A 27,334-nucleotide genomic window follows, 5' to 3' on the forward strand; every position below is an offset into this window, starting at 1 on the left:
TGAATACTTTTATTCAGCGAGGACAAGCTCAAGACATCAACAGTGACAGTAAAGACATTTCCAAATTCGACATTTGAAACTAAATGCTGTTATTTGAAACTTTCCATTCATTAAAGAATAACTTAATACTGATGATCAGAAAGTTCAAAAGAGCAGGATTCCTTTGAAAGAAACTTTTGTATCATTATAAATATCTTGGCTGTCACTAGCTTGTTAAATAAAAGTATTCATTATATTAATTATATATATTGTTTTAAGTATACTGACCCCAAACTATAGAACGGAAGTGTAATCCAATGTTTAAATACTGTTTTTTAAGAACATTCCATTTATTAATATATATTTCCTTTTTTTTTCTTTTGGGGTGAGATGTGACCCAGACGTGTTTTTGTGATGTTCACCTAAATGGCCTCGCTTCAAAGCAGACAAATACTGAGCGGATGGAATGATGTCATCACAAAACACAAGGCCCAGTTTTTGTAATAATGCTGTTCACAGAATTGCAGCCTGACAGACTCCCTCTAAGCGTTCTGAAGAGTCTGCAGTCTGAGGAATGCACTTAGTCCACAATCTACAAATACATGAAACGTCACTGAAATATTGTGCAATTTTTGAGACTATCAAATATTGTACCAGTCCACGTTCTCACAGAATGACCTACAAATCAAACACAATGACGATGGCAGTTCTAAATGTAATATCACATTGAAATACCCTGTCATCGCTCGTGCTCTCATAATAGAAGCACTGGAGACTGCAGCTGATTTGTCCTTGAGCGAGGCAGGGATAGTGCTGAACAAACCTTTTTGGACGTGTGGGCTAAAGGCACTGAGAATCTTTTACCCTTCACCTCCTTTTGGTGGCATTCAGAGACCTCTTCAGCTCTTTTTCGGCATCAGAGGCATGGTGGTGAGGACCTGAGGACTGATTTTCATCTTCATCTCTTGCTGTGAGTGTCCAGAACGTTTCCCCATCAGCCTCAGGGAGAAGCGGGCTCACGGGAGGAAGGGAGTTGCCGCTGGCTCCTGAGGGGGTGGTGATGTCTGGGACAGGGGTGAGGGTGGAAATGGCCTGGTTCTCCACCTTTCCGAGGGCACAGAGACTCAGACTCCTGCACAGAGCTCCCCAGTTCTGCTCACACTGAGTTCGTATTCGGCGGGCGATGGCAACGCGCACCTCCTCGCCGCATCCCAACAGGATGTTTACTAACTCCACATGGGGCCTTTTCAGTGAAGGAGAGGAGACGGTTAGGAAAGTAAAACCACAGCTAAATCCAATTCACACCAAGAACGATAACTATAATAATAAAGATAGAGTGCTAAAAAAAATTCTAAATTTAAAAGAAGAGCAAAGTCACACCACAAAAATAATGATAACTGGAACAATATCATTGGAATCACTTTAAAAAATATTTTTCCAGCTGATGAACAATAAACTCCAATGAGAATCCTTCCTACTTTAAAGAGCTTGAACATTTAAAGGGTTAGTTCACCCAAAAATGAAAATGATGTCATTAATGACTCACCCTCATGTCGTTCCAAACCTGTAAAACCTCCGTTCATCTTGGGAACAAAGTTCAAGATATTTTAGATTTAGTCCGAGAGCTTTCTGTCCCTCCATTGAAACTGTGTGTATGGTATACTGTCCATGTCCAGAAAGGTAATAAAAACATCATCAAAGTAGTCCATGTGACATCAGAGGGTCAGTTAGAATTTGTTGAAGCATCAAAAATAAATTTTGGACCAAAAATAACAAACATTACGACTTTATTCAGCATTGTCTTCTCTTCCGGGTCTGTTGTGAGTGCGTTCATGATGCTGCTGATATATGATGCTGCTGTCGTGTTTTCTGGTGCGCCCAATAACAAAGATAACATGTCAGCAGCATAACTGCAGTGTTGTGAATGCACTCAGAACAGACCTGGAAGAGAAGACAATGCTGAATAAAGTCATTATTTTTGGACAAAAATGTATTTTTGAGTCATTAATGACATAATATTTATTTTTGGGTGAACTAACCCTTTAAAGGTGCAGTATGTGATATTGACAACTAGTTGTTGAAATGGGTACTGCGGTCCAAATTCAAAATATTACAGAGCATTTTTCTCCTTCCCCCTCCTCAGACTAGATGCTCACTTGTGTGGCCGGATTGAGAACTTGCAACGGGAACCAGAGCAATTGACAACGAAAGTTGATGAGCTGATTTTTTGTATAGCCTTGCCTGTGGGAAGCGCAATACATGTGAATTTGTTGACTAAGCTGACTGAACCGACCTGAACACAAAACTAACAGAGTGTGGTTCTAGCAGCTAGGAGGCTGCTCAGGTAGCAGCGGAGGTAGAATTCATCCAGTCAAGAGTAGTGTTGCACGGTGCACCGGTACTTCAAAAGTATCGCGATTCTTGGAAATTAAAAACGTCACAATACCTAAATTTATTAGTATCGATACTTCAAGGAATGACTGCGTTCCAGATTTGTAAGACACATATTTCATGTTGGTGTGTGCAACGCACGCTTCCAGTGCCTCCCTATGGACGTCTGTGTTTTCTCCTCAAGCACCAAAAAAGCACTAGCCTACAGCAAGATGCTGCATTAGTGGCTTTACTAAACTGATTTGGTAAAATGTGTGCATAATCGCATTAAATAGTTTAAATTAGTTGTTCAGATGAACAAAGCACGAGGTTTTCTTGCATAATTAACATTTTAATTGTTTGGTCAGACAGTTCATATATAATATTCACATTAATCGGGGATTAAATGTGGAGTTATGTTCTGTATGCTAAATATGAAAACGAGTGTATCTGCACAGCACCTATAACTGCGCTTTGTATCTGCTGATTGCTGATCGAGATTTACATTAGTGATGTCCGATTCGTGAACGAATCGTTCAATTTAGCCGGTTCTTCTTAGTGAACCGGTTGAACCAGTTCACCAAATCGAACTGAGTCATTTGAAACGGTTCACGTCTCCAATAAGCATTAATCCACAAATGACTTAAGCTGTTAACTTTTTCAACGTGACTGACACTCCCCCTGAGGCAGAATAAACCAATATCCCGGAGTAATTAATTTACTCAAACAGTACACTTACTGAACTGCTCTGAAGATGATCACCGAGCCGAGCCAGATGATGAACGAACACGCCCACTGCTGGAGCAGTTCTCGTTCTCGAGTCAAGAACCGGTTGCATCGGTTTTCGGTCACCAGTACACTGAACCGAGAATCGTTTCTGTCGGACGTGTCCGATTTGAGAACCGTGGAGCTGATTCTCGTTCTCGAGTCAAGAACCGGTTGCATCGGTTTTCGGCTCACCAGTACACTGAACCGATGAACTTATGATACTTATGATATGATACGCATGCGTGTAATTTTTTAAGTATTTTGTTAAACATCTATATAACTATATTTTATTTTGCTTTTTTTTTTTTTTAAATGAATGTTTCTTATCTGTATATTGTAGATAATGTATAGGCCAAAGGGGTTTTCAGGGAAGTTGGACAAAAATTAAGACTCTAAAGACTCTATGTTTAATAGGAATAAGGGATGATTTATGAAATATCTGTACTGTATATATAGTTAATGATGACCAGACATGGGGACTTGTGACTTGGTGACTTGGACTCGAGTCGACTCGAGTCGCTATTTTTATGACTTGTGACTTGACTTGACAAAAAATAAAATACTTGAGACTTGACTCGGACTTGGAAGTTAAAGACTCGGGACTTGACTTGACTTGAGACAGGATGACTTGAATGACTTGAGTGTTAATCACATTATGTTTTCAGTTTGAATATAAAATATATAAATTATTTTTAAAAAATAAAATTGATTACTCAGCTGGAGCGCAGGCTGAGAATCGCGTTGTCATGTCATGACATCATCAGTCATGCCCTCTCTACCTTACGCAGACCACGCCCACTTAGATCAGATATCACATCACATCAACATCTCAGCTTGAGGGGTACTGAGGGTCATCGCTTTTGTCGTCAATAATTCGCGCCTAAAAACGCGTGGAAATCGCTAGTTGCGCCGCTTTCTCCTTGTTTCCAAAGCGCTCGGGCAGTTGCGCCCCTGAGGCGTCGAGCGTGTCGCACCGCGTGCGAGTCGCGACCGCGTTGCTTCCATTATGAGCGCGCATACCGGTGGCGCATACATGGTGGGATAGGCCACATCGTGCTCGGCTTGCAGACAAGACTCTCGAATCTTATATTTTGCAAGTGCAATACCTTGTAATAGAGGTAATGACTTACGGATGTACTCTGAGAGAGAGATTGTGTGTGTGTGTGTGTGTGTGTGAGAGAGAGAGAGAGAGAGAGAGAGAGAGACACACTCGTGCTTCACCTGATGAAGGAAACCCAAACTGAGTCTGACTCCAATCACAACCCCAACATTCAGAAACTAATTGACAAAAATCTGAAGTATAATTATGATGAAAAATGAAAAAATGAATTTGAGCTCCAAACCAAACTCCAGTGTTATTCGGCCCTAAACAGAACCACAAAACTGGCAAATTACTTATCACTCAAGCAATTAAAAGAAAGACAAATCCTTTCAAAATATCGACTCAGTGATCATGATTTGGAAATAGAGATTGGTAGACATAAAAGATCCTGGCTACCGAGAGAAGAGAGGCAAACACTGAGCTGAATCAAACAGAGGATGAGAAACACTTCCTTCTTGTCTGTCCCAAATACAGCACTACAAGAGAAACATTCTTCCCACAGTTTGAAGCTTTGAATCGTTCATTCTTGTCTCTAAATGACTCAGAGAAACTACTCTATATACTTGGAGAGAATGAGACGGCAGTCACAATAGCTGCTAAATATTTATACACCATACACACCATACGAAAGGGATCATTTATTGTATTCAACTGTTTTATTTGATATTCTTAATTGTATATAATTACTATTATTAATATTAGAAATATTATCAGCTGCTGCTATTTTTATTGTATTGTATTTTATTGTAATCATATTTTATTCTGTATCTAAATGCTAAATTTGGCAATACTGTAACTCAAATGTCATGCCAATAAAGCAACTTGAACTTGAACTTAATGTTGTATGTAAACTGTGTTTGAGGGGAAGTTGTGGCCTAATGGTTAGAGAGTCGGACTTGCAATCGAAGGGTTGTGAGTTCGAGTCTCGGGCCGGCAGGAATTGTGGGTGCGTGCATGTACAGTTCTCTCTCCACCTTCAATACCATGACTTAGGTGCCCTTGAGCAAGGCATCAAACCCCCAACTGCTCCCCGGGCGCCGCAGCATAAATGGCTGTCCACTGCTCCGGGTGTGTGCTCACAGTGTGTGTGTGTGTGTGTTCACTGCTCTGTGTGTGTGCACTTCGGATGGGTTAAATGCAGAGCACGAATTCTGAGTATGGGTCACCATACTTGGCTGAATGTCACGTCACGTCGTTTGCGAGAGAGAGAGAGAGAGAGGGGGGTGTTCAGAGAGGAGTCTGTTGGATGTTTAGCTGTTATTTGTTTTATGGACTCAATGTTGAAAATTTCAATGTTTCTGTTGGCAGAAGTGAAAAATAAATAATTTTATGAAGTTACAATTTTGTTTGATTCCATGATGTATTTTACTGAACATGAGTATTTACAATGCAAATCCAAATTATTTTAATTTACTGTTACTTATATCTTGTCTTTTAACTTTATTAAGATCAGATTCTGCAGGTAAAATTACAATAATAAGGTGACTTGACTTGGACTTGACTTGACTTACTACAGGACTTGACTTGACTTGACTTGACATAACTTGTGACTTGACTTGACTTGACTTGCCCAAGAAAAAAATACTTGGGACTTACTTGAGACTTGAAGGTTAAGACTTGAGACTTACTTGAGACTTGCACATGTGTGACTTGGTCCCATCTCTGATGATGACACATTCACAAATTGCGTTTGTAGTAAACAGAACATGAACACGAGTAGAGCAGCTGATGAAACTGAACTGCAGCAAGTGCCAGTTAGAGTGATTCTCGTTCTTGAGTCAAGAACCGGTTGCATCGGTTTTCGGATCATCAGTACACTGAACCAAAAACCGTTTCTTTCGGACGCGTCCGATTCGAGAGCCAAGGAGCTGATGATACTGTGCATGCGTGATTCAGCATGAAGCCAACTGACTCACAGCGCGTCTGAACCGAACTGATTCTTTTGGTGATTGATTCTGAACTGATTCTGTGCTAATGTTATGAGCGCGGGTAAACGGAGGGCTTGGATCAAGGGCAGTCTGGCGTTTGAAGCGTAAGTTCATTTAATAAAAAATACATCGCAATGGATTATGTATAGTAAGTGGATCACATCTGCGCTGATGACACCTAATTTATTTACTTTATATCTTTAAGACTTAAATCCTCGTATGCACATTATTGCTGTTACTGTATTTGGGTGCGTTGTTGCAAAACTCAAACGTAAACTTTGAGGTTTTTAACTGACTAAAGTTATGATTACTGACTTATAAAATATATATATATATATATATATATATATATATATATATATATATATATATATATATATATATATATATATATATATATATATATATATATTTGATAGACGTGATGCCATTACGTCGAGCGTAAAAGAACCGCTGAACCGTTTTTTTCAACCGGTTCATTGAATCGAACCGTCCGAAAGAACCAGTTCAATCAAACTTCCCATCACTAATTTACATGCTTGGCTTACTGACCCTGTATACTCATTCATTTCATTCACGAACGAGATTTATCAGTTCATTCAACTTGTTCTCGAATGAGAAGATCTCTCGATCTCGTTCAGTGAGGGGCGGATTCGTTCACTACATTCAACAAATCACATGCTCCGTCACATCTTGAGTAACTCTTTGACAGGATGAAACAGTTCACCGAGCTGTTTACGAGCTGCGCTTGCGCTGCTAATAGCGCCGAGCTCGCACACTGCTGTGGAGGGAGGAGCTTCAGTCAATGAGAAATATGAGTCTAGTAGCAACGTATCTTCCGTGATGTCCTCGATGCGTGGGTCGGGGTGGATTAAGGAATATTACTTTATTTGCGGGCTGGGGTGGGCCAAATAATTTCATAAAAGCGGGACCCGTGGGTTGGAAAAATACCGACCCGCGCATCACTAGGCTGCATGTGCGAGCACAAGTGATACTGTGGCCACCGGTCCACGACTGGTAGAAAAAGATGATGCTCACTAAAGCCAGAAAGGACTTTGTTAAAGCTCACTGGCTGAGTTTTCTCCTCTGAAAGAAAAGGTTGCACAACTGACAGAATAAGTTACAATATCTGAGATATTGCTGCTAAATTTTATTTGCTTTTTTTTTTTTACTTGAATGCCATTGCTTAAATTGATATTATTTATCTTTTGACATTTAATCTTCTGAGTTCAGAAACATTGTTTAATATAATCACTGTTCATATTTTTATTTAAAGTTCAGAATCAAGATAAATGTATTACTCTTATGTTTCTTATGATAACTGAGATAATGCTGCTAAATTTATTCTTTCTTTACCTTGAATGTCATTGCTCTATTTTATTTTTTATATTTTGATATTTCATATTTTGTTCAAATGTTTAATATATCTGCTGTTCATATGTTCATTTATTAGTGTGTTATATGATTAGAATGTTGTCCCGGTTTTAAAATAAAGCACATCAATGAGATTTGAGAGTGTATTTTCCCTGTTAAGAAAAAGTATCGAAAAAGTATCGAAATCGCTCTAACGGATATGCAGGTCATCGATTCATGGGTTCTGAACTAATGAATCACGGTTCGTTGAATCTAAAACAATGCAAACCTAACACTTTTAGATTTTGATTTCAGGCATATAAAATGAAACCTTTTTACACTAAATGCCTGGCTGGATTTAAATTATTTACGACACAGGATGAGACATTCCAAAGTCATGTGAGCAGCCTCAAAGGAGAAACGAAACCCCCACATTCCTAAACACACACACACAAACTTTTCTTTACGCTCGGTATGTAAGTCCTTAATAATATGTATTTTGAATAGGTTTGTGTATTGCATAAAAATGGTTAATCCTCTGATGCGAGGATTATAAGTATGACTTGTAAATGGGAAATGTTTTTGGTGTAATGTTCTCAAATAGAACCATGGGTTGTAACCCTACCCCTGACCAGCTCATAAAACTTTATGATCCCACTGGGAAACAGGACAGGAAAAAGCCAGCTTACTGGCTAATTTCTCTCAAGGTATTCTAAATGTATTAACTATTGCTTTTTGTGCAGTAGATGTTTCCCCATATAAATTGGAGTATCTGCAGTTTATCGTGTGTTAATCAAACTTTAAATGTGTGTTATTCTACATTTGAATGTAACTTCATGTTTTGATCATTTATATATGTTATTTTTGGTATCTGTTTAATCGTCATGCTTTGACGGACTCACTTATATAAAGGAAATTAATGAAAAATGTATAAATCTGGAATTACGAACTTGCTAGAATATCACTGTTGAAATCTGATAAGCCATCATTTAGTAGAGTGGGTGTTTCCACAGAGACAAAGGAACTTTTTCCCGCTTCAGATCGCGGGCGTTCATTGGTTGTTCATGCTAACAGAGGCGTGAACCATTTCAAGCCATAAGAGCTGACCCAGGAAGTTCCTCCCTCTCTTGCTCTTAGTCCTTCTTCGATTCCAGGCTTCTGACCCTGCTGGTCCTTCTTCGCGGCCTCGGTCTGCTCTCCTATCGCTGTCACTCTCAGCACGGCGGCTGAGAGGACAGCCTTTTCCATGGCTCCTCTGGGAGCTTTTATCTTTTATTTCTTTTGTTTTCTTTTCTTTACTAAGTTTATTCACCTATTCGCCTCTCCACACGAGGAAGACGAATTCTGAAACATTGCTTTGTTGGACCTTTCAAATATCGCGCGATTCCGCAGCAGCCCTGAAAACAGAAAGAACATGCCTAGTTACGGGACCACGCTCACGCTGCTCATACGCACGCTCGTCTTTCGCATACACAAAGAGAACCATGCAAGTATCATTCTCTATGGAGATTTAAATGCTGCTTAAAGTTTGTCTCTGATTTGATTCGTTGTTGTCTTTCAAGGGTTACTGTCTGTGAGTTTGCATAACTGAGCGCGTGATTCTGTGATCACGCCTATTCTCTCATTCATCCTCTCTCACTCATTCTCTCTCTCTCTCTCTCTCTCTCTCTCTCTCTCTATCTCTCTCCCTCTCATTTGGATTCCGTTATGTCTTGTACAAAGTTTACTGTCTATATTGTCGTACGCGTATTTACTCTGTATAAATCGTAGTTTGATGTATTATTAGTTTAATTATTAAATTCCATATACTCCAGATTGTCTGTCTACGTTGCTCATGTTACAAAGTCAATGAAATGTCAATCTTAGCTACAAAGCTTATTTGTTACTTTTAAGTAATCTAAATTTTATAAGGACAGGAGAATGGTTTCATGGCCAGAAACTATTTGTCCTGGAATTATAAGAAGTGATAGCGTTACTGAGAGTTAATAAGTTAATCTTACGGCCGTTTGCTGGACGAACTACGTTTGATTTACATTAATTTCTAGTAAAAGATATCACAATAATTGATATGAAGAATAGAATATTAAAATATTAATGAGTAAATTACAGTGCCTTGTGATGAGTTATTAATATACACAATTGACCTATTTTTCATCTTCAATAATTTTAATGCAACTGTAATATGATATATATATATATATATATATATATATATACATTTGAATTAATTATTATGTACAACCCAGTGCGGCTACATCGCAATTCTCGACTAGGTATCGGTTTCGAAACAATAATTTTGGTATCATGACAACACTAGTCAAGAGGTGTTCTACCACTGAAATAATTTTACAGACATTATTTTAAGGTAAAAAAAAACTACATAGTGTGGCTTTAATATTCCTCTGGTCATAGGGCTTTTTCGATGGATGCCGATTCACACAGACCAAAACAAAAACAGGAATTCTGACACAGAACACACGTTTCAAAATAGAATAACTGGCTGTAGCACTCTTTTCAAAGAAACAAGTATGTGAACTCAGCATGTTTCCCTTAAAATCTGAAAGCATATTTTGGTCTTTTTATGCTTTAGTAAAGTAAAAAAAAAAAACACAGCACCTTTAAAGCTGTATACAACAAAGCTGCAATCCATGCTTATAATAAACAAACATAATATTATCATGCGGTGTGTACACTGATATGCAAACCCGATTCCAAAAAAGTTGGGACACTGTACCAATAAGCTGATGTGTGGTGGGCGTTCTGGCGCAATATGTCTGCCGTCGCATCATCCAGGTGGATGCTGCACACTGGTGGTGGATGAGGAGATACCCCCTGACTATGTAAAGCGCTTTGAGTGCCTAGAAAAGCGCTATATAAATGTAATGAATTATTATTAATTGGCAACATGATTGGGTATAAAAAGAGCCTTTCAGAGTGGCAGTGTCTCTCATAAGTCAAGATGGGCAGAGGATCACCAATTCCCCCAATGCTATGGCAAAAATAGTGGAGCAATATCAGAAAGGAGTCTCTCAGAGAAAAATCCCAAAGAGTTTGAATTTGACATAATCTACAGTGCATAATGTCATCCAAAGATTCAGAGAATCTGGAACAATCTCTGTGCGTAAGGGTCAAGGTCGGAAAACCATCCTGGATGCCCGTGATCTTCGGGCCCTTAGACGGCACTGCATCACATACAGGAATGCTACTGTAATGGAAATCACAGCATTGGCTCAGGAATACTTCCAGAAAACATTATCGGTGAACACAATCCACCGTGCCATTCACCGTTGCCGGCCAAAACTCTATAGGTCAAAAAAGAAGCCATATCTAAACATGATCCAGAAGCGCAGGCGTTTTCTCTGGGCCAAGGCTAATTTAAAATGGACTGTGGCAAAGTGGAAAACTGTTCTGTGGTCAGACAAATCAAAATTTGAAGTTCTTTTTGGAACACTGGGACGCATGTAATCCGGACTAAAGAGGACAAGGACAACCCAAGTTGTTATAAGTGCTCAGTTCAGAAGCCTGCATCTCTGATGGTATGGGGTTGCATGAGTGTGTGTGGCATGGGCAGCTTACACATCTGGAAAGGTACCATCAATGCTGAAAGGTATATCCAAGTTCTAGAACAACATATGTTGCCATCCAGACGTCGTCTCTTTTAGGGGAAGACCTTGCATCCAGAAAACATTTGGCGCATCATAAATAGGAAGATGTGACAAAGAAGACCTAAGACAGTTGAGCAACTAGAAGCCTGTATTAGACAAGAATGGGACAACATTCCTATTCCTAAACTTGAGCAACTTGTCTCCTCAGTCCCCAGACGTTTGCAGACTGTTATAAAAAGAAGAGGGGATGCCACACAGTGGTAAACATGGCCTTGTCCCAACTTTTTTGAGATGTGTTGAAGCCATGAAATTTTAAATCAACTTATTTTCCCCTTAAAATGATACATTTTCTCAGTTTAAACATTTGATGTGTCATCATGAAATTTGAAACTTCCACATCATTGCATTCTGTTTTTATTCACAATTTGTACAGTGTCCCAACTTTTTTAGAAATCGGGTTTGTAGTTATCGCATAGAGTATAGTATATTCATAGTAATCTATAATAATTGTTCTTGGTGTGGAAGGGCCTTTACTTGGTTATTCTTCCAAAGATTCAGTGCATGTGATATTGAAGTGGGAGTGTGATATGTATCATCAACTATAATATCTAATTTGTTGTTTGAACAATGTGGAAGCTGACATTTTTATACAAAAGTGTTTTGGTAAATTAAGTGTAAGCATGTTGCTTTTTCTCTAATAATATCCCAATTTTAAATGTGACATTGATTTTATATAGAATTTTATTGCAGCCCTATCTGAACACTGAACTGACTTGAGGTGAATAATGAGATGTTACAGTAGAATCTGAGCTGTCTTCATGGTTGAGTTGACATAATTGATTCTGATGTTTTCCTGTTTAAAACTGTGAAGCTGCTTTTACACAATCTATATTGTATAAAGCACTATAAAATAAAGGTGATTTTTTTTTTTTTTTGCACTATATCGCTAATAGAATGGTTCTAAACAAAGCCACAGCAGTACTATTGTGCATCTCTGTGGTGTTTCATTCCTGAATGAATCAGCATTTTTGAACAAATCAATGATTCACATGCTTTGTTCCTGAATGAATCATCTGGTTGAACAAATCAGTTGAGTGAATGACTCAATACCTCACTCATTAAGGCAGTTTTAGTTTCATATTTAAAGTATCATTTAATTTTTTTCATATTCTTACAAAATTATTTTAAAACATTAATCTCAAATAATTTTTATGCAATGGTAACTGCAGTGTAAATGCATCTAAATGCTACTTTAGATGCAGCTTCTGTGCACTTCTTCAGTGCAAAAAAAAATGTTGTTCAATGGTAACACACTAAAGTATTTTATTCTAATTGAATTTATTGGTTAAGTGTAAAAGATGATTAACACATCTCAAAATATGCTCTTATATAGGTGGAAATACCCCTGCAAATCAGTTTAAAGTGAAAAATACATATCACTCCTTAATGAATAATTTTTTTTATTCTGTCAGCTTCTGCTGTGAATTAACCATTGCACAGAATATGAGAATGTGAAAAGCCTAAACCAGTCCAGGAACAAGCATAAAAACACACTCAGTAAAATCGAATTATTGCTTTTGACAAAATCCCAGAAAATATCAGGATATAATTTTTTTGTTAATATCGCACACCCCTATATTGAAGGACTCACCCTTTAGGAAATAGGTCCTTGAAGTGGATCATCTCCACCATGACGTTTATGTTCTCCCTCACAGCAGAGCAGAGGTTGTGTTTGACGTAACATTCGCGCTGCAGCTGGAACACCATCTCTTTCACGGCCAGACACTTGCGGCTGACGCAGCTGAGCTTGTGGCGAAGTCCATGGGCCATGCATTTCAGCGCATCTTTGATGAACGATTTTCCCTGAGGTGATGCACAAGTCGTTCATCAAGCCAAAGTCGTTAGCACATGCAGTAAATGGCAAAATGCTGACTAAGTTAATTTCAGCTCAAGCATGTCTAATGATATGGACATAGCGAGCAAACTGCCAGCTCTCCATGACGAGGTGCTGTAGATTGCAGTGCAAAGCATTCAAGATGCCAACCCAACCTCAGACTAAATGTTAAATGCATTCATGTTGTGCACACTGTGATTTAAGTACATAGGTGAAGCAGTCAGGGTCCTACCTGGGAGTCAAATTTGCCAGCGTTGTGGAGGAACGTCATGCAGATGTCATGTAGTCCGCGGATCTCGCAGGAGTTGTTGTTAAAGCACTCAAACATCCCGCAGCCCACATCACCTGCGTTCACCAGACACTGCTGAATCTCCGCTGGAGAATGGTCAACGGAGAGAGAACATTGAGTAAATGACGTGAAAAAAAAGTGACGTGACATACAGCCAAGTATGGTGACCCATACTCAGAATTCATGCTCTGCATTTAACTCATCCAAAGTGCACAGACACAGCAGTGAACACACACACACACCCGGAGCAGTGGGCAGCCATTTATGCTGCAGCACCCAGGGAGCAGTTGGGGGTTTGATGCCTTGCTCAAGTCGTGTTATTGCCGGCCCAAAATTCAAACCCACAACCCTAGGGTTAGGAGTCAAACTCTCTAACCACTAAGCCACGACTTCCCTTCATCACATTACAGTTTTTACATTCACAATTACACATTGTCCTTGCTATAGTAACACTGTGAATATTAATTGTAAGTGGCCTGTCCATAGAACATGGCTAATACTAGTACTCGGGTCATGCAAAACACCATCAGGGCAATACACACGACACTAAAATAATGCCATAAACAATCCTTAAACAACAGATAATGTAACACAAAACACCCTAATGTACATTACTTATTACAAAAATAAAAAGACACTAAATTATTTATGCACTGTATAGTTTTTACTTGTAAAAACATACTTGAGAGTATTTTACAGTAAAATTACATATGTGATGTGTATCCATTTACAGTTTTTCTACCATATATGGTAAGGTAACTGATTAACAGGTTTTTACTGTAGCATTTTTACATTATCTGTCCAATGCATCTGAGTGGTATATAATTTGTATGAATTATATTCATATAAATATTGTTTAAAATCATTTTTATTTAAATTCTAAACAAACAGTTGTATAAAATATGATTATAAAATAATTCAACAACTATAAGTCACAATGGATAACATGGATATTGTTTAAAGGACTGCAATTGAGAACATTCAAAATAATCTAAATGTTCCATGTCTGATATGTTTGCAGGATAGAGCTTTGTGAAAACTGTATCTCTGCGTGGACTTTGGTATGGTTTGAAATGCAGTGTTCTAAATTTATGTGCACCATGTGTAATTTAAAGCTCTATGGCAGTAAATATTAAAAAGCTTTTGACAACTGCAGCTATGTCACTTAGTAGAGCATTTAGATAAGTTCATTTGTTATTTTTTATATTTTTGTTGTTTTGTATTTTGAGAGAATTTCATGATAATTAAACATTTTAATCTAATTAAAATGTTATGCAATTTCTAAAATATTTTTATATTAGGTACTTTTCAATTATGACTAAGGCTTATAAATTCTCTAGTTGGTTTTAGACATAATTACTTATTTTTCTTAAGTTGTGGATTTGGATATATATTTAAGACATTCTCAAAGACAACTTTTTGTAAAGATTTAGATTTTATTTATTTTACATTTTGCTTTGGTATTACAGTTTTTGCATTATTATTACTACAGTCAAACCTGAAAACATAGAAAAACATTTTGTTGCACACAACATTAAAATTAAACAGAGGGGATCAGGAATGATTTATCAGAGGTTAATCAGTCTGATTTCAACCTCTTATTTGAATCTTCTGGCTCAATCCTGCCATATTCCCATATTTTTACAGCCAGTTCATTTGTGTGTGTATAAATTATCGTTGAGCTGTTTTGGTGGAAGTGACAAACTGTAAGCTTTGAATGCTTTTATTTTCTAAATGCGAATTTTGTCTGTTTTGTAGGACACTGCCTTATAGATAACCTTAAGACTAACATATTGATGCTAACACCCAAAAAACTTTCATTTCATGGGGTCTTTAAATAGCCTACAGGTAAGGGTTATTCTGATTAGGCTACACAGCTTTTAAGTCAGAACACCTAATTATTATTATAGAATGTCAAAGTCTCACCATTTAATATGTCTACGTTTTTTTCTTTGCTTTAAAGAAAAAGAAACGTGGCAAAAAATTTAATGAATGTATGTAGCTACCAGTTTTGACGTGGTAATGAGGGCCAAAACGTCGCAACGGTGTTCAAATGCATATTTATTATGTATGTACAATATATGTGAATATTATGTAGCTATATAGCATTGAAAAAAAAAAAAAAAGAAAAAAAATATATATATATATAACTGGCAACTGATGTACGCAGGTTTAAAAAAATACAACATTTTAGAATATGCATTTTAATGTTGTGCTAACCGGGATGACATAATCTAGATAAGTTGTTTGATAGAACATCTAAAAGTTTGATTCAGCTTTAATGCAAGCAGTTTAAACAGCTCCAGGCATTTACGAGCTGTTCTTGAATTTCTGTGCATGCACTGCGCAAAAGCCCTATTACAACCAACCTACCTGTGTTCTGCAGAGAGAGTCTTCTCTTCAGGATGTTCAGGGATCTCTCTTGTGAGGTGTCATGAGCGCTGCTGGAATCAGTCGCGTGTGTTTGCCTCACCGCCAAAAACAATATAAACACTACTATAGTCAGTAGCACACGCATGTCTCGTGATGATGATAACGCTGTGTAAAACTGTCAATGTCTTCGGATCACTGTAGCATTACCACAGAGAATGAAGCACACGCGGCGGAGGGAGTAGCGCAGACGCGTAGTGAGGATCGGGGGGATGGATGCTGCCTATATTTCCTCCAACTCATGTCAGTTTGGATGAAGGAGGCGAGCAGGTGCTGACCAATCACAGTCACCGGCGAGACGACAGCACCGTGCGTCTATTCGAAGTTCACACAGCACGTAAAGTGTAGACCGGGGCTAGTTGACACGAGGGCTGTGGTTGTATCGCCAACTATAAGGTTTAAGTCAAAAGTCCTAATGCTATTTTTGTATGCATCCTTTTGATGAAACTTGAATTGAATTTCTGTTCCCTTATTGTTGATTTGTGCTGCTGTAATTTTTGTTTTCCTTTTTTTTTACTGTTTACATTTTCCTGAAAGCTACACACTGTATTTAGTCTAACACATTTTTTTTATGCATGGCATAAAAAGTGTGATATCTAGCCCCGACCTCCACAATTGTTAAAGTTATAGCTTTAGATATTAAATTATCAAATTAATAGTTCCGGTTTTGTCTTCTGATGAGATGTAAAAATCCATGATAGTAACGCCCGTTCATCTTATTGCCCAGCTCGTCCTCTCATGAGATTTAACAACAGCAAATTACATACATACATACATTTAGGTTATGATAAATTTCAACTAAAGTTTTGTTATATGAATACATTTCATTTTGTGCTGTATGTTATGTCCATTCACCTTATGAATAAATGTACTTCGAAAGACAATATGACCAACTTTTAATCATGCATGAAATGATATATTACTGATATGTTTCATTTAGACAGAGCTAACCAATGTAGAATTAAAAATGTTTATGTACTCCCAACCCCAACCTTTTGTCTTGACTTACTCTGGAGGGCGTCATAACCCCCCACCCTCCCATCCTGTAATTCACACCATAGTCATATGATCGTACAGTAATGTAGCCTCCAGCTATCAGGTGGCGAGTACACATGTTAAATCTATTAGATGGACCTAATGGGATTTTCACATTCAGACTCAATTAGTTGGATATATAACCCAACAGTGCTCCAAGATAACCTCTTGAGACCCAGGACAAGGAATCACTTATTTATTAAAAGATTTAAAAGAAACATATGAATAGTTTTTGAATATTTACTTATTTTTCTTAATATATGTATATAACACTATAACTTTATTTTACAAAAGCACAATGTTTTGTTGGCATTGTGAAAGTATACAAATAAAAGTAGACCTTTTACAGTTTCAAATGATATATTACTTTTTTCTGTACAATCGAAAATGACAGAATATTTTAAGTTATTTTGCTGTTATCAGGAAAAAAGCAAGATATCGTTGAAGGTGTTGTTTCATATGTAAGTTTTTTCAGTCAATATTAAATTACTGAAAGAACTATGAGTTTCACTTTGTAGTGTATTTTTTTAGGGCTGATAACTTAAAAAGTAAAATGAACTTGAAAGTAGGCTAACTTGAAAGTAAAGTAATAAGTAATCTGATTACTTTTTAAATGCAGGAATCAGTAATGTAATCAATCTGTAATTTTAAAATAGTAATTAGTCATTTGTAGTGGGTTACTTTTTTTGAGTAACTAACCCAACACTGCTTATCACATTAAATCAAATAGACATTCTTAATATCATCACAGGCTACACAGAAACTTCTGTTAAGTAACTTACTGCAGAAACCATATCAAGCAACCAGAAATTGATTTGTGCAATTTCAAGTTTCAAGTTTGTTTGTACTTTGCTTTTCACTTTATAAATAGTTTCAAAGAAACTTCACAATAAAATATTTTTTCAGTGTTAGAGTTGGGAGGGATTCTGTTATTGGTCAGAGATGAGTGTATGAAAAGTAATGTCCATATGGATTTAATATACAGCTGTAAGCCAATCTAAATTATGTGGTTGCAGTTAAGCAGTTAGGCCATGATTACAGCTTAATCATAATTATTACAATATAAGTATAATATGTGACAGTTTTGTATGTCAATCCAAATTTGGTGTCAAAATATGTAATTGTAATTTCTCCCTGGAATTATTGCTTATTGAAATAGTGCATAACTTACAAATTAACCAAAATATAGTCTCCTTGAAACACTTGGACAATAAATTATCACGTTAAAATAGCTATGGAGTCCAAGAAAACTTGCTAACTGGATGCAGTTATATACAGTGAATCAAAGTTATTTTCCCCATCGAAGGCATTGAAAAAGGAGTCACCGCACTGTTTTGCTTGAGGTATATAACAGATGATCTGTTTACCATGATCTATTTTTTCATTTTGCTTGAGCAGTGGAGGAACACGAGGTGAGAGGCAGTTGAATGCTTTCGCCGGGGCCTCCTGCCAAACCTAACATATCCCTTTGGCATCCTTACATTAGTGTCAATGGTCTGCATCCATTATATGTTAGAGCAAGCAGCTCTGGAAATGAGACCCTGGCTGAGAAGGAATGGCAAGCTTATTATGGGCTAAATTTGGCAAGTAAATGTACTCCTTGCAAGCAGAAATTATTCTAATTGTAACCACATATGATTTACTAAATGTCAGTTATTTTAGAGACATTATTTAGCACTGTGGTTGACTATTGCATCATCGCCGGGGGTCATGAACACATTGAATAGCATATAATTATCAGATAATAAATATAAATTTACAAGGACTGTAAAACAAGATTGCATGTTTCCAGAAAAATACATGGGAATGGCATAGGGAAAAATATGAAACCTATTTTACTTCTGCAATCATGCACAAGGATAGTAGAAGAATGATGGCGGACTCCATTGAGAATCAATTGGATTGTAAAAAGTGGGCATTAAATACTATAAAGCAGACAAGTGGTTGAGAAATAAGAGTGATTTGTGGCATCAGTCGATAAGAAACGTGATGCCAGATCATGATTAAAGACTGGTGAATCGTGCACAGTAACACCTGTTGACCTAAAGGCTATAGTCTTGTTTGACAATTGGTGGTGAACATTGTCTTGACATTCAGTTCATTGTTGATTCCATGCTTTAAAATTCAGCTCTGCTTTGTTCTAGACAGGTGTACCTTGTATAGTGACTTAATTGTGGGGATTTCACAAATACATGAGTGCAACAGAGGACCCAGGTTTGAAATATTGGAAATATTGTCTTTTTGTTTACTTGCGGTTACTTTTTTTAAAAAATGCAGTCGCAAATATATTTTCACATATGCTGTAATCAGTAGAACTGTGTGATACATTTTCCTAAACTTTTAACTTTCAAAAACTCAAGCTCAAACACAAAACACAAAAATGACCTATCAACTCTTGTTATGTACAGAGAACAATACGTTATTTGTAGGCTGATTTCCCCCACAAGTGTTTACACTGTTACTATTAAAACGGCATTCTGACCAGCCTGACACAGCAACATTTGCTCAAACAGTGGTGTAAGTTTGGGGTGGGAGTTGAGGGACTAGAATATGATACAACTTGAATTACCTTTTTATTTATTAATTATTTTTTTTTTTTTGGAAATGAAATCCACAAAAAAGGACCATTCACATCTATCTGTATTGTTTACCCAATTGTGTAGTGGTATGCAACTATGCAGTTTTTAGTATTTTTATCACGCTTTCTTATTTTAAAACCAGTATAAAACACCAGTCATTCATTACTGTCTGTACAAGTGGCAGGGCAATGACAAACAGCCTTTGCCAATAGCAGAGAGGCTCTGCTCAGTCCCGGTGTGTTTAGTTAAGATACTGCGTCTACAAATTTCCCTTAATATGTGACGGGTTAGTTACTGCAGAGGGTCATGGAAAACATCTTTGAAGCTGTTCCTCAAGTTCTTTGAGCTCGCTGACGCATGTTTAAGTTATTAGAAAGTTTACTACATTTGCTGTGCGGTGTTCCTCTTGTGTTTATCGTTTGGGTACATGCTATCCTTCTGGCACAGAGAAAGCATCATGTATCTGAACAAGTACACGATCAGGACAGGGGTCCTTGTGTTCCGAACAGTCAATGACAGCTTAAAAAAGAGCTGCAATGCTTTAAATGGAGAGGTTTCCTTGGATTCTTTTCCTCAGGATAACCACCGATATATTTAAACTGACAGACACACATTAATTGCATATTCTTAAAGCACTTGGGGAACTGAATACTGACCTATTTCCAACATCACAGAGAATGCATGTCATTTCATTAAAGTCATTCCATGCCAGAGTTTTTTCCGGCACATTACAGTTACGTCATCACAACAAACCTGCTTATCTTTCAGGGATAATGAGCACAATGTGTGTGAGGAGTGTTTGTGTTGAGAGATTCTTCACTTAAAAGTCATCATTTACTCACCCTCATGTTGTTCCTAAGCCAAATGACTTTCTCTTTTCTCTGGAACACAAACTTAAATTGTTATTCATATACTGATAATATTTCACTCCAGTGAGCTGTTACCTTCTGCAACTGGAACACTGAAATCAGAATTGAACATGAGAACTGGATCAGTCTGATTGAATATGAATGAAACATTCGGATCAGTTTGGTGAACCAGATTAAATGATTCATTGATAAGAACACTTCCGTCATTGGACATTGTAATATCCCTCAAGAACATGTCAAGGAGATCTAGGCTGGATGTCAAGATTTAAGGAGGATGATAACTAAAGTAAATAATCATTCTAATTCTAAAGTGACTTTAAAACTATTTACTTTGATGCAGCAAAGTGAAAGTTCATTTTTTCCCCCCAATTTTCAGGGGCTGCTGAAGTGTGCGGGGTATGTACGAAATTTAAAGGGATAGTTCACCCAAAAATGTCATCAATTACAATATTCTCCAAAATATCTTTAGAATTTTCATTTGTGGGTGAACTATGGGTTAAAAGGGTGTACTTTGATTCAATATATAAATCAAAAAATCTTAATTTCCCATGGAGTAAAAAAGTCATATGGATTTGGAAGTAAATAATTATAAAATTTGCTCATGCTACTAGGCTCATGAACGAAACATAGGCCAAGGTCAGTAGGAGTAGTGCACCATGGGACTGAATATGCCATGATACCAATCAGCCAAATTGGGTTAGTTACACATCTCTGTCTATGCTGGTGGTGTCCAAACCTGTTCATGGAGGGCAACTGTCCTGCAGAGTTTAGCCCCAACCCTATTTAAACACACCTGAACCAATGTTATCAAGGTCTTCAGACTCACTAGAAGCTTCCGGGCAAGTGTGTTGGAACTGGTTGGAGCTACACTCTGCTGGGCATTTGCCCTCCAGGGGCAGGATTTGACAACCTTGGTCTATGCTCCCCTGTCAGGTGACATTTTGGGGGGAAGTCGTGTTTATGCTCCTTGTTTGAGCGGCTGAATGTCTGATCTCTTGCCTACACACCGTTTTGAGTAGATTTACACAACTTGTTGGCATTAACCTCAGTTAACCTCACTGTTGATTGCAAGTTGACCCCTGTCCCACAAACACATTCTTACAAATACATGTACCCATGAACTCTTGTACTCTACTATGTTATGACCAGAGCAGCTGTGGCCAACATGCAGCACGTACATCATGTGCTGGGGCTTGAGGACCATTGCACACAAGTAAACTACTGTATGTCCGCATGATTATGTTGAAAGGGAGGAATTTTGGTTTGATAAGACCTTTAAGAGCTTTTGCTGAATGAGGTATGGTTCAAATGGATATAATTATTACCATTTTTTAAATTCTTCTGTATGGAAAATACTTTCATACTTCCAGGTGTTAGGTAGGAATGCAAAACACCATGTGCATGTACACACACACACTTAGAGATGAAACTAAGTATTCTGTTGGTCACGCAATTCAAACGTCACTTCGCTGCCATGAGCTTGTATATTATACAAAAATTACGGTAAGGTACGATGATCGTTAAGTTCAAAAACATAAACATAATGGAGTATGTTCCAGGAAGAAGCGGGTCAAGGCTGTGAGTAGGCATTTGTGTGTTTAGCATACTTTTTGTGTGTGTGTGTGTGTGTGTGTGTGTGTGTGTACATACTGTACACACATATTTGGGTCTGCACAGAATGTTTATTAGCACAAGACTCTCCCAACTTTCCAAAAGTCAAAAAAAGAATAATATAAAAAAAATAATATTAATAATTAAAAAAGGGGTTAAACATGGTTTGTAAATGTTTTTATGGTGTAGTAATTAAAAATATCTGAAGTATTGGAAATGTATATGGCATTTTAAAACTTTATTTATAATAAAATTAATTAGATACTTATTTTCTTCTCAACTGAAAAGGCATTTAAAAATTATAAAAAGTCATGATATATATATATATATATATATATATATATATATATATATATATATATATGGTTAAAACCCTAGAAGAGGTCAATACTCAACTGGATAACTATTCAAGAAATATTCAAACAGCTATCTTCATAAGTGAGTCACTGAATCATTCACTCAAACATTGATTCCTTCAGGAACAAAGTGTTGCCTCTGTGTGTTGCAAGAAGACTTAATGGTTGACTGTGCTTCCTTTTAGAACTATTTTCATTGGTTGCAGAAAAATATACAAAAAATATTGTGTCTGTAAAGTTTGAGTTGCTTCTTTCCTGAGCTGTTGCATTTTGGCATTGCTAGTGCCATGTTCTACATTTTCAAGCCTCAAGAGTGCAGATATCCGCAATCACGTTGCTGGTCTGAATATTGAAACCGCATTCTTGCTCACGTATGTCATGGTTGACTGATCAGAATCGGGATTTCCAGACATCTGTGTAATCAGAGTAATCAGTCACTTTAACATGTTATACAATGAAGCATCCTGGGAAACCATATAGGCCACGGTGACAACCTTCAGCTACATTTGACTCATGTGTTGCTCTGTTCCTACAAATAGCTGCATTGGAAATTACCTTTTCTGTTCAGTGGGACAATTCACTTGGGCTTTCTCAACATCTGGGCAGAAAAAGTTAGAATGGGGCCGATCTAGTTTGCCACTGTAATGAATCTCCTCCACCATGGGGTGAGAAAATTTGAAGAGCAATTAAACTCAACAGATGCAGCAGGATTTTTTGAGGAATGGGGATTTCATTGTTGTGGCTTGAACTTTGGAAGGCTAACTCGAGAGCGACCAGCAGCTGTGTCTCCGGAGAGGTTGGGGGTGGATGGGCGGTTGGATTTTCTCCCTCCCGTCCCCACTCGGTAATTACTCTGGTGATTTATAATGTCAAGAATACATATGCAATGTCAGCTGAGACGTCCCCCTAACCGATGCCCTAAACATACAATTTCACACTACATTACCGACCCTCTCCAAGGGCAGCGGGATTTAATTGCTGCATATACGAGGCCAAAAGTGCTGTGTCACTTGTTTCCAACATTGGACAACTTCTTTCGACACTTTGAGAGCTGATGGGGGATGAAATCGGACACCGTAATTCATCTGCACAGTAATCTACACATAATTCTTGGAATAACACAAGAGCTGCTAACATAGCTGGATCTTCAAAATTCATCCTTATGACCCCTCGTACATTTAGGTGTACAATAGAAAGGGTAAAATGATAAACTAATAGAATTACACATTTTTAAGTGGGGTATATTAATAAAATAATATCTGATGTTACTCTAAAACCAGTGATATTACTCTAAAACAAGGGTTTCCAGACTCTGTCCTGCAGAATTTTGCTCCAACCAGCTCAAACACCTGCCTGGAAGTTTCTAGTATGCCTAGTTTACCTGGTTCACGTGTGTTTAATTAGGGTTGGAGCTAAACTCTGCAGGACAGTGGCTCTCCAGGACCGAGTCTGAACACCCCTGCTCTAAAGCTTCTAAAAACAAATAAAAAATTAAGGAAATACTTAACACAAAAAGAAAATTTTGTCGCCATTTACTCACCGTCCTGTTTTTCCAGAACCATTTGACCTTTTTTCCTTATAGAATATTCTGGACTCTCTTTTTTGATTGTCTCAAAATGCTACACAGTAGATTTGTGAGACAATCAAATTTAGGTAGCTTATGTCACAGATCTCAAACCAAATATCACAATTTTTGGCTATGAAGCAAGCGAGAACAAATGGTGTTTTGCATCCGAGATGTTGTTAGTGTTCCATTGTTGCAGTCCACAGCTTCAGAGGGGATGATTTTCAGTGAATAAATGCAATCACATAAAAATACTGCATGACTTCATAAGACATGAGTACATGAGCTCCTTTAATGGTATTTTCTTCCATTTTGGAACTTGACAGCCCCAGACTCCACTCACTTTCATTGAATGAAAAAATAAAACTGCCAGAACGAGCTTCAAAAATGCACCTTTCATGTTCCACAGAAACAAAATGGCAAATAAATAATGATTTGAATTTTTTCTGTAAACTAGCTCATTGATTAACATCATCAAACACAGTAAAACCACACCTCCTACCGGCCTTAATCTTACACTTCTCAAAAACGTAAAAGTGAACACATGGGTTTGGTAGGTTGGCATGCTCCACTAGGAGCTTGCTGACAGCTCCAAAGAGTCCCTCAATTCCCAATGTGGCTTTCAAATGAGAGCAGGATCAGTTTTCATCAGATGGGGAGGAACTACAGCAAAGCATCTTAATAGGCATGAGTGGACGCTGGGTTCAGGACAGAATCGGCAGTGAAACTGCCAAGACCGGCGCTGGAAATATGAGCTTGCACCTGGGCTATTATGGAGAACATTTTGCTATCAAGCACACCAAATGAGAATCCAGAGTCTGTGGATGTGACATTACCAACGATGTATTATTGTGCATCCCATTATGACCATATTTACAACAGAATCATAACTAGATTTGAATATCTGCAGCTGCACAGAATATGAATATGGATCCACCAGCTAGACTGCAACAAGCAGCTAATGTCAAAAACACGTGACCAAAGTTCTTTAGCAATCCGACCGAGCATCTGACTGTTCAGAACATTCTCAGAGCAGAGGTGCTGAAAGACAGAAACAAGCTGGAGCAGTCGCCCTTTGTCCCAAGCCGGGACATGACACCTCTCCAGAGGCTCTTCTGTTACTAAAATGTTCTTTTCTGGAAATGCATGCCATGAGGATGCTGGAGATAAGCTTTTAGCCCCAAATGGTTTCAATCACATAACACTGTCTGCATGGTAGGGAACATGGTGAACTTTTGAGGGTACTCTCTCTCTCTTTACTTAATGTCCAGATGGAATCATAAAAACTCTGGTGATGACCTCCTGTCAGAAATGCCCCTGCTAAAAGGAGTCCAGGAGTATGTCATTATGTAGCATGTTTCCCCACAACAAACCGTCATCTCTTGCAATAGACTTTACAATAGCAGAAATGATACAACCAACTTGGCTTTTGTTAAAAAGTTACATTTATTGTACAAACATTGCTATAAGTTCCATTAGAATATCACCAGAATAAAACCAGTTGCGTAAAAAGGGTAATTTCAGTCTGTCTTCAGTCCAAATAAGAATTATGTACTTTTTATCAATGTTATTTTGAGATACATTTATTTTAATTTGGATAAATCAGCTTCGGTTGGTCTTTAGTGCTGAAAGAACTAAACCAGACTTCAGAGGCTTGGGCTGGACATCCTGCTGTTTTGTAACATGCTAAACACACACATACTGTAAAAAAAAAAATTAAAAAATAATAATAAATCTATCCAACCACTTTAAATTAGTGCAAACTTCCAATATTCCAGTGTTCAGCGATTCTTCATCCAGTCTAGCCAAGCACGAAAGGACAACTTTTGGTGATCTTCATGTGACAGCAAAAAAAAAAGTATCTCTGAACAGTAACTGGAAAATGAAAAAGTGTTACATGTGCAGGAAAAACTTTCCCCCAAGTTTTTACATGATGCACTCAACCATAACTTTCAATATTAGGGTTCGATATTGACACTTAACGATAAGTGTATGCTGAGAAATGTTGGAATAAGATACTTCTAAGTGGAATCAAACAAAAAATAGCTCCACCCCTAATACTGAAAGTTATGGTTGAGTGCAACATGTAAAAACTTGGAAGAAAAAAAAAATGTTTTTCCTGCACATGTAACACTTTGTCATTTTCCAGGTACTGGAAACACCTCATTGTGTTTTGGCTGCAGTGTTGCTTGATGTTTCCTGTTGTTCAGCATCAGGGGCTGAATTCGGTGCGCACTCTTCTTTCTTCTCTGCGGCTAGAAAATCATGAATGGCATCCTCGATGTGTGGCCTGAAGATATGGTTCAGTTTAGGATCCACCACCTGAGTAATGATACGGTCCACTCCTGATTCCAACATCCCTGACCTGTGAAGAAAAGCAAGTGTTTTCAACAAAAGTGCAAACTAAATTACATTATTTAATACACTCGTGTGATGCATCAGCTACCTTTCCTTTAAAATGAGCTCTCTAAAACATCACACATTTCTCACAACACATTTAAAACAAAACTGAGAGTACAGCACTGCACAACACACGGATACAAACACAATAAGAGTCCACGGAGTTGATACATACTGAACCACGCTTTGTCTCAAGACATTCCTCACTTGGTTCTTGTTGATGGATGGATTCCATTCTTGAGTACTGAGATGATTGGATACAAAGTTGTCCACCTTCTGTCGTAGATTTTGATAAGCAGGCTAGAGACAAAATATGAATTCACGTCAGTTTAAACAAGATGGATGGATGACAGATGGACAAAATAACATATAAGATACATACAAAGATAGACAGATAGTAGAAAGATAGATAGATGGATAGATAGATGGAGAGACAGACAGATAGAAAAAGACAGTGTTTCAAAAGCGAGTGAGTTGCCTAAATGTCCAGACAGGTAAATCTGGGCGTGTTCGACAGTTGTGATGGCCACAAATGCTGTCTATGTGGGCAGCTCACCAGGTTTTGATACACAGCCCTGACTGTTCATATGTACATCTAGATCTCACCTTCGTGTCCACGTCTGCCAGACAGTCTCGTCTGAACTCATCAAACAGGCCTCTGTTCTTCAGGTGCTGCACTATGAGCTCGATGAGCTGCGGGTCTCCTGGAGGAGCACTGCTCAGATTGCTGCTTCCCTCGGCCATCAATTATTATCAGCTTATCAACTATTATCGGCTGCTCTCGGTAACAGAGGAACACAACCCGCTCGCTCAGCCTTACAACGGCTCCTGTCGCGATTAAAGTGTAATAAATGAGTCTTGAAATAATAAAAAAACAACCGAAGTTTTTAGATGACAACAAAAGTAAACAAAAGCGCTTCGTCGTCTTCTTCTGTGCTGCTGTTTGTAAATGTGTCCCGGCAGACCTACCGCCACCCACCGGACACGAGGAGAACAGCACCTCAGTGTCGCGCTCTCTAGAATAGAATATAAAAGACAACAGTTTTTAATAGAATTGTAGAATTAAGTTGTATAGAATTGTAGAATTAAAATATAATTAAAAAGTAAATAAAATTGGAAACATGGGCTTTCAACTTTAAAAACATCAGACAGTGGCTTGGTTTAGGTTAAATCAGGATTAGGCCATAGTTCAATTAGGACAT

The 27,334-nt window shown here is 37.8% G+C and overlaps 1 protein-coding gene across 1 annotated transcript; it reads right to left on the reverse strand.

Moving 5' to 3' along the window:
- Positions 1-27,119, reverse strand: LOC132130861 (uncharacterized). The gene is made up of 7 exons (XM_059542700.1): positions 26,739-27,119; positions 26,308-26,432; positions 25,902-26,097; positions 15,662-15,836; positions 13,232-13,374; positions 12,757-12,968; positions 1-1,222 (listed from the first exon to the last, which is right to left on the reverse strand). The coding sequence occupies exons 1-7, from the start codon at positions 26,874-26,876 to the stop codon at positions 847-849; spliced, it is 1,365 nt and encodes a 454-aa protein (XP_059398683.1). The 5' UTR covers positions 26,877-27,119; the 3' UTR covers positions 1-846.
- Between the last annotated feature and the right edge of the window lie 215 nt (positions 27,120-27,334).

Source organism: Carassius carassius, chromosome 47, assembly GCF_963082965.1.
Source record: "Carassius carassius chromosome 47, fCarCar2.1, whole genome shotgun sequence".
In the NCBI taxonomy this organism is placed as follows: domain Eukaryota; kingdom Metazoa; phylum Chordata; class Actinopteri; order Cypriniformes; family Cyprinidae; genus Carassius; species Carassius carassius.